The 10,000-nt window shown below is 39.2% G+C and overlaps 1 protein-coding gene across 3 annotated transcripts in view; it reads right to left on the bottom strand.

Annotated features, from left to right (window-relative positions):
- The window catches only part of LOC138000465 (uncharacterized), a 60,153-nt gene that overhangs the window by 40,141 nt on the left and 10,012 nt on the right, over positions 1-10,000 (bottom strand). For all 3 annotated transcript variants that reach the window (XR_011123127.1, XM_068846909.1, XM_068846908.1), the window contains exons 3-4: positions 8,870-9,094; positions 4,860-5,012 (exon numbers count right to left, since the gene is read on the bottom strand). Coding sequence is in view for 2 of the 3 variants with exons in the window: in XM_068846909.1 (XP_068703010.1) it covers positions 4,860-5,012; positions 8,870-9,094 (378 nt within the window). In the remaining variant the exon portion in view is untranslated. The remainder of the gene's footprint in view (positions 1-4,859; positions 5,013-8,869; positions 9,095-10,000) is intronic.

The raw sequence follows: 10,000 nt of genomic DNA, 5'->3' as shown, positions 1-10,000 counted from the left end.
TGTATAGCTGTGTATAGCTCTGTATAGCCCAGTATAGCGCTGTATAGCTGTGTATAGACCTGTATATCTGTGTATAGGTATGTATACCTGTCTATAGGTCTTTATAGCCCTTTATAGGTATGTATAGCACTGTATAGCGCTGTATAGCTGTGTATAGCTATGTATACCTTTGTATAGGTCTGTATAGCCCTGTGTAGGTATGTATAGCTGTGTATAGCGCTGTATAGCTGAGTATAGATCTGTATAGCTGTGTATAGCTATGTATACCTTTGTATAGGTCTGTATAGCTCTGTAAAGCGCTGTAGAGCTGCGTATAGAACTGTATAGCTGTGAATAGCTATGTGTACATGTGTATAGGTTTGTATAGCTCTGTAGAGCCCAGTATAGCGCTCTATAGCTGTGTATAGACCTGTATATCTGTGTATAGGTATGCATACCTGTGTATACGTCTGTATAGCCCTTTATAGGTATGTATAGCACTGTATAGCGCTGTGTAGCTGTGTATATACCTGTTTATCTGTGTATAGGTATGTATACCTGTGTATAGGTCTGTATAGCCCTTTATAGGTATGTATAGCGCTGTATAGCTGTGTATAGCTGTGTATAGACCTGTATACCTGTGTATAGCTATGTATACCTTTGTATAGGTCTGTATAGCTCTGTATAGCCCTGTATAGGTATGTATAGCTGTGTATAGCGCTGTAGAGCTGTGTATAGACCTGTATAGCTTTGAATAGCTTTGTATACCTGTGTATAGGTCTGTATAGTGTTGTATAGCCCAGTATAGTGCTGTATACCTGTGTATAGACCTGTATAGCTGTATATAGCTATGTATACCTGCGTATAGGTTTGTATAGCTGTATATATCCTTGTTTTGTTGTGTATAGCTTTGTATAGCCTTGTATAGGTATGTATAGCTGTGTATAGGTGTGTATAATGCTGTATAGCTATGTATAGACTTGTATAGCTGTGTATAGCTATGTATACTTGTGTATAGGTCTGTATAGCCTTGTATAGGTATGTATAGCTGTGTATAGTGCTGTATATCTGTGTAAAGCTCTGTATAGCCCTGTGTAGTTGTGTATAGCCCTTTATAGCTGTTTACAGCTGTGTATAGTGCTGTATTGCTGTGTATAGACCTGTATAGCTGTGTATAGCTATGTATACCTGTGTATAGGTCTGTATAGCCCTTTATAGGTGTGTATAGCTCTGTATAGCGCTGTAGAGCTGTGTATAGACCTGTATATCTGTGTATAGCTATGTATACCTGTGTACAGGTCTGCATAGCCCTTTATAGGTATGTATAGCTGTGTCTAGCCATGTATATCTGTGTATAGCTCTGTATAGCCCTGTATAGCTGTGTATAGCCCTTTATAGCTATGTATAGTTGTGTATAGCGCTGTATAGCTGTGTATAACGCTGTATAGCTGTGTATAGACATTTATAGCTGTGTATAGCTATGTATACTTGTGTATAGGTCTGTATAGCCCTTTATAGATATGTATGGCTCTGTATAGCACTGTAGAGCTGTGTATAGACCTGTATAGCTATACCTGTGTATAGGTCTGTATAGCTCTGTATAGCTCTGTATAGGTATGTATAACTGTGTATAGCGCTTAATAGCTGTGTATATACCTGTGTAGCTGTGTATAGGTATGTATACCTGTGTATATGTTTGTATAGCCCTATATAGGTATGTATAAATGTGTATAGCCCTGTATGTCTGTATAGCTGTGTATAGCTGTGTATAGCCCTTTATAGCTGTGTATAGCTATGTATATGTGTGTATAGCCCTTTATAGCTGTGTACAGCTCTTTATAGTGGCGTGCAGCTGTGTATAGCTGTGTATATCTGTGTATAGCTGTATATAGCTGTGTATAGCTGTATATAACCCTTTATAGCTGTGTATAGCTGTGTATAGCTGTGTCTAGGTATGTTAGCTGTGTATGATTACGTTGTGTACCTCCAGGACATAATATGTATGTAATGATATAATATGTATTGGGTACATAATAATTCCCCATACATGACGTACCTACCCTCTCCAGGCGCTCACCCGCTGGCCAAAAAGCCCGAGGACTCTGGGTACGAGATTGGATGAACCTTCTCCTTGAATATAAATGATGCACAAAATAGTTGACAAGCTTTGTTTCAAATAGTTCTTGACTGTCACATTTCCATTTTTTTTTTTACCTGACTTTGTTGAACCCATAAGTTACCAGATAATTTTCCATTTGGTTTCAGTGTTGTACACAACACTACACTCGTGATAAAGTATTGGAAATACAGCTCACTTTGATTTCGGCTCGACGGGCGAAAGATTGTCGAAGTCCATTACTCGTCGCTTTTAAGATTTCAGATCATCATCGCCCGTCTTGTTCATCCAATTGACGTTCCCTTCTTGAGCTCCATGAGAGCATATTTTGTTCAAAGATGCACTAAAACGCCATACGCGTTGCAATGACTTTCAACGCCATTGCTGGTTAACGAGAATAACAAACTCACGAGGCAGAATGTATATTTATATTTAATTAAGTTAGCACAACAGAAAGACGCTAACCTCATTTTGACACGAAAATGCTTTACTATTGCCATAAAACCTACCCAGTTAAGCTCGCATATTATAAAACATGATGAATTCATAAAGGCTACCTTTTCCAGCGAACAATTTTTTGAAACAAACAACAAATTTGCTATTAGAGGCAAAAACCCCTTTCTATTTCATTACGTGCGTGAAGAGAAAAAACTCATTCGTGTCAAATATGCGCGATATTACAACAAACTAAAATTTCAGGATCAAACCGTTTCCATAAAGAACCTTTTCCTTGAATAATGAAGCACAAAATGGACGACAAGCTTTCTTTCAAATAATTCTTGGCTGTCACATTTCCAATTATTTTTTTCCCTGAAGACTGTGCAGAGTTTATCACAGATCCACTTAAGGTGTTCGATTCGTTCTCTGTCTTTGTTGAACCCATAAGTTACCAGAGAGTTTTCCATTTGGTTTCAGTGTTCTACATGTCAGCACACTTGGTAAAATATTAAAAATACAGCTCACTTTGATTTCGGCTCGGCGGGCGACAGATTGTTGTCGAAGTCCATTACTTGTCGCTTTTAAGATTCCACCGCCTGTATATCCAATTGACTTGCCATTATTGAGCTTCATAAGGGTATATTTTGTTCAAAGATCCACTAAAACGCCATTCGCGTTACATGACTTTCGACGCCATTGCCGATTAAGTTAATCGTTCTACTGTGTCCACCAGAGAAATCTACGCATTTCCCACTACCCTCTCGATCCTACGAAAATACGCTCAGAAGGCTCTATGCACAAAGCCACCACTTAGCAGGGGAGTGACGGGCAAGACTTTTCCCGACACGGAAAATAAAAAAACCCACGAAATGAAACCGAGATTCCGACTGGGTTTGGCAACCCAGTAAATAGTGTGAATCTGCCGTCCACGCGTGTATTGGTGTAATGGAAGTAAATTTGATTGGCCGACGAAGGTCATGTCAATCAATCAAAAAAAGTGGGTGGCAGGAATTTCGAAGAGGAATTTGGTCAGGCTCTATTTTTCGTTTCGCCAACTCCACATTACGTACCACGCGAAATTAAAATAGAGCCTGATCGCAGGTTACACTCGCTCGTACCTCACTAGTTCGGGTTTTTGACACAAACAACTCGTGAATAAAACCCCGTACGCCGCACTTTCTATGACCTAAACTATATAAACGGCGTCGAGAGTTCGGTTATAACATGTCTGACGAAATAGATAATGATGACAAGAAAATTCGCCAATGATGTCTGCTGAGCTTGAATGGCGACATGGTGGGTGATTATTGAAAGATGCCACAATCTCTGTCAAACGTTTTCAGGCCTACTTCGTCTAGACTTGTAGCGAGTTTAACAAAATATGTGAGGCAGCAAGGCATGCATTAAGAAGGCAAACATAACTCGAAAGCCAACCGTTGTGAGCAAGTGTCTTGTCTCTTGCTCTATTTAATTTCTCTCAGCCTCGGCTGCTCTCGAGGCTTTCTTCACTTGAAAACTTTCTCAAAATTCGTCGCCTCTTCTCTCATGCTCTTTCCTGCTCTTTATCCCGCTGCTCGTCACGTGATTTCCCGCCAAGTAAAAATGCCCCAGCACTCCCGTCCCCGGAGGCTGTCCTGCCTACCCGCCTCCAACCCAACAGTCTGTACACGCGGGCGGGAGGGCGGGCGTTGGCTGACGCCATAACTAAAATTTCTCACATGGATAGATTTCCAAAACAATCTTACCCATGGTGCTCCGCTGGCACTCTTCGCGCGCTTGAGCTCCGCTACGAACTCCTTCTCGTCCCCAGAGTCAACTTCTCTTTTTGGTCAGCACCAAGAATACGGACTCTGGCCATTTCCAACACACGCGCAGTGGTAGTGAAGGTCCATTTTTGTAACCATTGACGATCACGTCATTCTTTCAAATTTTGGAGCCTGCGTGGACGAGCCAGAAGTCCGTGATTTGCGGACTTCCTGCCTTGGAAATGGCCAGAGTTCGTGTTCTTGGTGCTGACCAAAAGAAAACCGGATGCTGGGGACGAAATTGACTATGAACTGTAAGCCGCCTCACACCCCTTGTTCATAAACCTTGTGGAACACTACAAAACCTACAGACTGTTGGTAATGCCTGGAGTTCCTGTTGTTATTGTCTGATTGACAGGGCCACAGTCATTTGCATTAGCTATAGTGGTTATAGCAAAGCTAATAGACTATTTCAGCCTTAATAGGTTAAAAAGTATTTTTGAGACACAAACACACGGAAAGTGAAAGTCAAGCAATCGTAAAAAACTCACATTAACACAGTGGAGAAAAACATCACTAACCTTTATTCCATCATGTGTCTTCATCAGAGCTTCACACACACAGTCAAACAATGGACCCCATGAAATGTATTTTACTTCACTCACATCTTCCTTTCTGATAATTGGTATGCCGTTCTTTGAACAAGTCTCAGCAACATCACCACATTTAAATTTCTTTAAACAAATGACATTAAAAGACAGATTAAAGCTCAGTTCAACTTCGTTCAAGAAGGAAACACCAAATAATTGATTTTAGACAACTCTAATTTGCTTTGCCATTTTTGGATATACATTGTATTTTCTAGAAACTAGAAAGAAGGGTTTATTTACCACAGACAATAATAAATTTTATTTTAATGGCAAAATATTTTATGATGGGAAAGCCTTGAAGACAATATAGTTAACAACATCCAGGTCCACTCAAAAACCTCGTCTCCCTTACAGTCAAGCTATGTCATGTGTGACCAGTTTCTACAAAACTCAAATGAACATTCGAATTCCTCTTTAGATGTTCTGAGATTTGAATGGACTCTTGATGATTTTTCTGAAAGTTGTGATGAAAAATGTACAATAAATGAACTATAAAATTATTCAACACAATACAATACAATACAATACATACTTAATTGACCGCTCCCCATAGGGGCTTTTCAGGGCCAATGAAACACAAAGAAACGACAGAACAGAACAACAACAACTGTTAAGAATCCCAACTGGCTGGAGGCAAACCAGTTGGCTATTTACAAGTGCGGCTGGGAAATTGAACCAGGGACTACCAGGTTCAAATTCAACGAGTGGTCAGAGAGGGTCTTGAACACGGGTCCTCCAGATCTCAAGGCAAGCGCCCTAACCACTGGGCCTTAAAGTAGTAGTTTTTACGCTTAGTTTTTAGTTTTTACGCTTAAAGTAGTTTTCAAAACAAAAATTTCATAGCTAACTATTTTTGATAACTAGCGCACAGATTTGAAAACTAAATTCAAATTGGCCGTTGGCAAAAGCCAGATCAGACCGGATTGGGTAGACAAAGCTGGAACCGGATCACAAGAAATCCCTGGGTCACCAGTTAACTTGCTGAAGAGAGAAGAAGTCAAATTCTGTGTTTTTCTCTCCGGGTCCGGATCGAACTGGACCGGACCGGATTGGGTAGACAAAGCTCGGACCAGATCAACACCAAAATTCTCGCCATAAGTAGACACATGAAATCCCTGGGTCACCAGTTAACTTGCTGAAGAGAGAAGAAGTTGAATTCTGTGTCTTTCTCTCTTGTGCAGTCCAATCCTCATTTATTGAGCTTCAACGAAATGTCTTTTTTCCAGAGGTGATTACAGATTCCGAAGCGGAATTATGAAGAGACAAGATACGCTGTGACGAACTGCCGTCAATAAGCGAATTAACTGCGTACGCAATTGCAATGGTCTTCTTCTTCAAACATGAAAACTGATAACAAGTCTTTACTTTACCCCAGTCTTTGACAATTGTACCATCTTAGCCTGATTTAGCAACAGAAAGGGAACGTCAGTTGACAAAGGGAGAGCTCGCAGAATAGTTTGGATTCTACTCTAATATCACCCGGACATAATATGGATATCTTTGCTGCTCGCACCACCATTAACTGAAATTCCTGTTCTGTTTCTAAGTCAGGCTATTGTGCAATTGTTAGGGACTGTGGTAAACTAAGGAACTGTTGTCAGTTTTCATGTTTGAAGGATTGTTTGAAGAAGAAGACACATTCACAGTCACATTCGCTTTATATTGATGACAATTCATCACATCATATCTTTCAAAATTCTGCTTCGGAATCTGTAATCACCTCAACAAATGAGGTCAGACGACTACACAAGAGAGAAAGGCGCAGAATTCAACTTCTCCTCTCTTCAGCACTGGTGACCGTCTACTTTTGGCAGGAATTTTGTGATTGATCCGGTCTGAGTTTTTGTCAATCCAATCCGATCCGGTCTTGTCCTGTGAGATCCGATCTGATCCGATCTGATCTGGTCAAGTCAGGTCCAGTCTGGATTTTGCCAACGGCCGTTCAAATTTCAAAACAACTGGTCAAGCATGACATAGCTTGACTGTAACTCTTTCCCTCCTAAAATAGTCACTTACATGTAGAGTTTTTACACTAACACCAGCCGATCATATTACTTGTCAATGACAAAAAAGGGTTAGGAGTGAGACTTTATAGATTTTAATCTAACTCCAGACATTTTTCTCATCAATGGGGGCTGCTTTAGGAGTCATTGGATTAAACTACATGTATATGCTCTTTTCACTTTCACATCTTCACACGTTTGTAAACTGAAGCTCCTTGGCGACACCTACAGTTGTACATGTAGGTAAATAAACTTTGTATTGTATTGTATCTATGGACAATTACATCATATACTTAATTAATTTTATGGTCCCGAGGGAAACAGATAGTTTTGTTTTCCCACGAGTTCTTATGTTTCCCGAGATTTTGTCTCGAGAAACATCAGAACTCGAGGGAAAACTACATTGTAGTTTCCCAAGGGACCATACATTTAGTGCTTTGCTATAATATTTAGATATTCCCTTCAACAATCACTGCAAAACATCCGGCGCAGGCAACAACTGTTACAGTAGAATTGTATCCCAGTCGGGATACATTTGAATTTGATCAGGGGCATGTGACCAAGAATCAACCAATCACAGTGCTTGTTTTGTTGAGAGAAAGTCCAGGTATATAACAATAACTAAATGTATAAAATTCTGACATGGATCAAACATTTGAACAACGTTGGGCGAACATTTAACCAATGTTGGGAAAATAATTGCAAGAAACCCTAGGCAAAGTTCTCCAGGAGCATGACAGACCTGATGACAGCTTTCCCACTCAACAGGCCATGGGAAACAAAAGAAGCTTAAAAAGTTCTCTCACACATGGCTGAGTGAATGGGGTGCATTGCACAAGGGTCTTCAGGTTGGAATAGCTCGTGTCCACCCGCACTGCCTGACCTGCCTTCCCCGGTCGGTAATTTTTTTTCACACACAGCATCGTCAGGTGCTTTAAAGTGGACCTTACATTACATGTACTTTCCATTCGGTAAAGAACTGTTTTCAGTAGAGAATCAACATTGTTGTTATCCTCCACTACAGTATTACAGTATGGTTTATTAATAAAATAATTTAATCATTCTTACTAGTATGTTAGGGAGTCACAGTCAGGGTTCATGGTTTAACATGGCTCCAACAACTGAGTGTGTGAAAAGCTGGCATTTACTGGCTGCACATAAGAAGTGTGGTAAGTTTTGTATATTAGAAAGATTAAAGGCAAACTCCACTAAAACAGGAATATATCTTTAAAATCGTTAACATAATGCTCTCAATCAAAATTGTTCGAAAATTTTCCAATGGAAGCGTTTGTATCCGAAATAAATAAATTTTAAAAATAGTTGTTTTGGTTTTCAAATTTCCTGGGCGCCGCCATCTTGAATGATTGTGACGTGTCATGGTTGCCCTATTGTTTTAAAACAAAAGCTCTTTGTGCAAATACAAAAGAGCAACCATAACACATCACAACTATTCAAGATGGCGGCACTCAGGAAATTTGAAAACCAAAACAAGCGTTTTTGAAATTCATTTATTTCAGATGCAAACGATTCCGTTGGAAAACGTTTGAACAATTTTGATTGTAAACATTATGTTAAATATTTTGAAGTTGTATTCTTGTTTCAGTGGAGGTTTCCTTTAAGAAGGTCAACAGCACTCTGAATAGTCACCACACAAAAGTCATAAGGACTACATGCTTGCACACCTAGCTCAGTGAAAAAAATTTGCAATAACTAAATTTTAACCAGAAAGGAAATCTGCCTGCATATCATCGAGTCACTTTCATTCGTTTAACATTTAACAAAGAACATCATCAACATCTGCTGGGATCATGTGGTCACAGTATTATACTCAACTACATAGTGTATTTCTTCATTTTATAAATTAAAGGGCCTGGAAGAGGAAGTAATATTCTCTTCATTGGAAACTTAAATTAGACAAAAGACCAATATTTTAGTTACCTGTGCAAGCTCATGGAAATCAAAGTGCTTGTCACAAATTTTGTGCTTCAGTCTCTCAAAAGAATCACGAGGAAGCCATTTTTTGGCTTCAAAAAAGCTGTACTCCTTCAAAGCTTTTATACTGGTGATATCCAGACCATAGTATAAAACATCGAAGATAGGTGCTTCCTTTGTTTCTGCCAACGCTAGGTACAATTTGTCCAGATCAGTCAGCTTCACTGAATCCTGAAAAAGTTTAAACATTTTAATAGCGTAAATTTTTATGCAGACATTTTAGCCCAACCTTGGGATATAACATAAAGCAATTGTATGATCCTAATGATATGTGGAAGAGGTGGAAAGAATTATTCCTGAATGTGTGTGAAAAGCACGCACCGATTAAGACCAAACGGACAGGAGATTCTAAATCCCCATGGATAACCACCATTCTGAAAAAGCGGATGAATTTCAGAGACCGCCTCAAAAGAAAGGCTATTAAGACAAAAGATCCTTTTACGTGTATTTTGAACCAATTTCAAATGGTTAAAAATCAAGTGAACTGGGAAATAATTTAATAGCGCGAAAAAAGCTTATTATGAAAATGCCTTCAACAATATTGTTGTGGGGATCAAAGGAAAACATGGAAAACAATCAATGAATTGACCTCGCGTAAGTCCACCAAAACCGTTATTAATGAGATGGAATATAATGGGGTAAATTCTGGAGATCAAACAGATATAGCAGAAATGCTAAACTCCTTTTTCACAGAAATTGGGCCAAGCCTTAGTGCAGACGTAACAGAAGTTGATAAATCCTTCCAAGAATTTCTTACTGAAACTGATAAAAATTTTGTTTTTGAAAAAACAACACCAACACATGTTTTTGCACTACTATCAAAGCTTTGCAAGTCAAAGGCAACTGGATTAGATAATATTTCAGTGAAACTTTTAAGGGAATCTCCCGATGTACTAGCAGAATCTCTTACCCATATATTATTTTAATCCATCCCTAATGACTGGCATCTTTCCCGATGAGTAGAAATCTGCCTGAGTCACTCCATTGTATAAAAATTCTGGGAAGCGCTCTGATCCGACAAATTATCGACCAATATCAGTAATTCCAGTTGTGGCCAAAGTCTTTGAACGGATAATT

Source organism: Montipora foliosa, chromosome 4 (genome assembly GCF_036669935.1).
Source record: "Montipora foliosa isolate CH-2021 chromosome 4, ASM3666993v2, whole genome shotgun sequence".
Classification (NCBI taxonomy): Eukaryota; Metazoa; Cnidaria; class Anthozoa; order Scleractinia; family Acroporidae; genus Montipora; species Montipora foliosa.
Note: the sequence above shows the minus strand (reverse complement) of the source record. Positions and strands in the feature narration are given on the sequence as shown.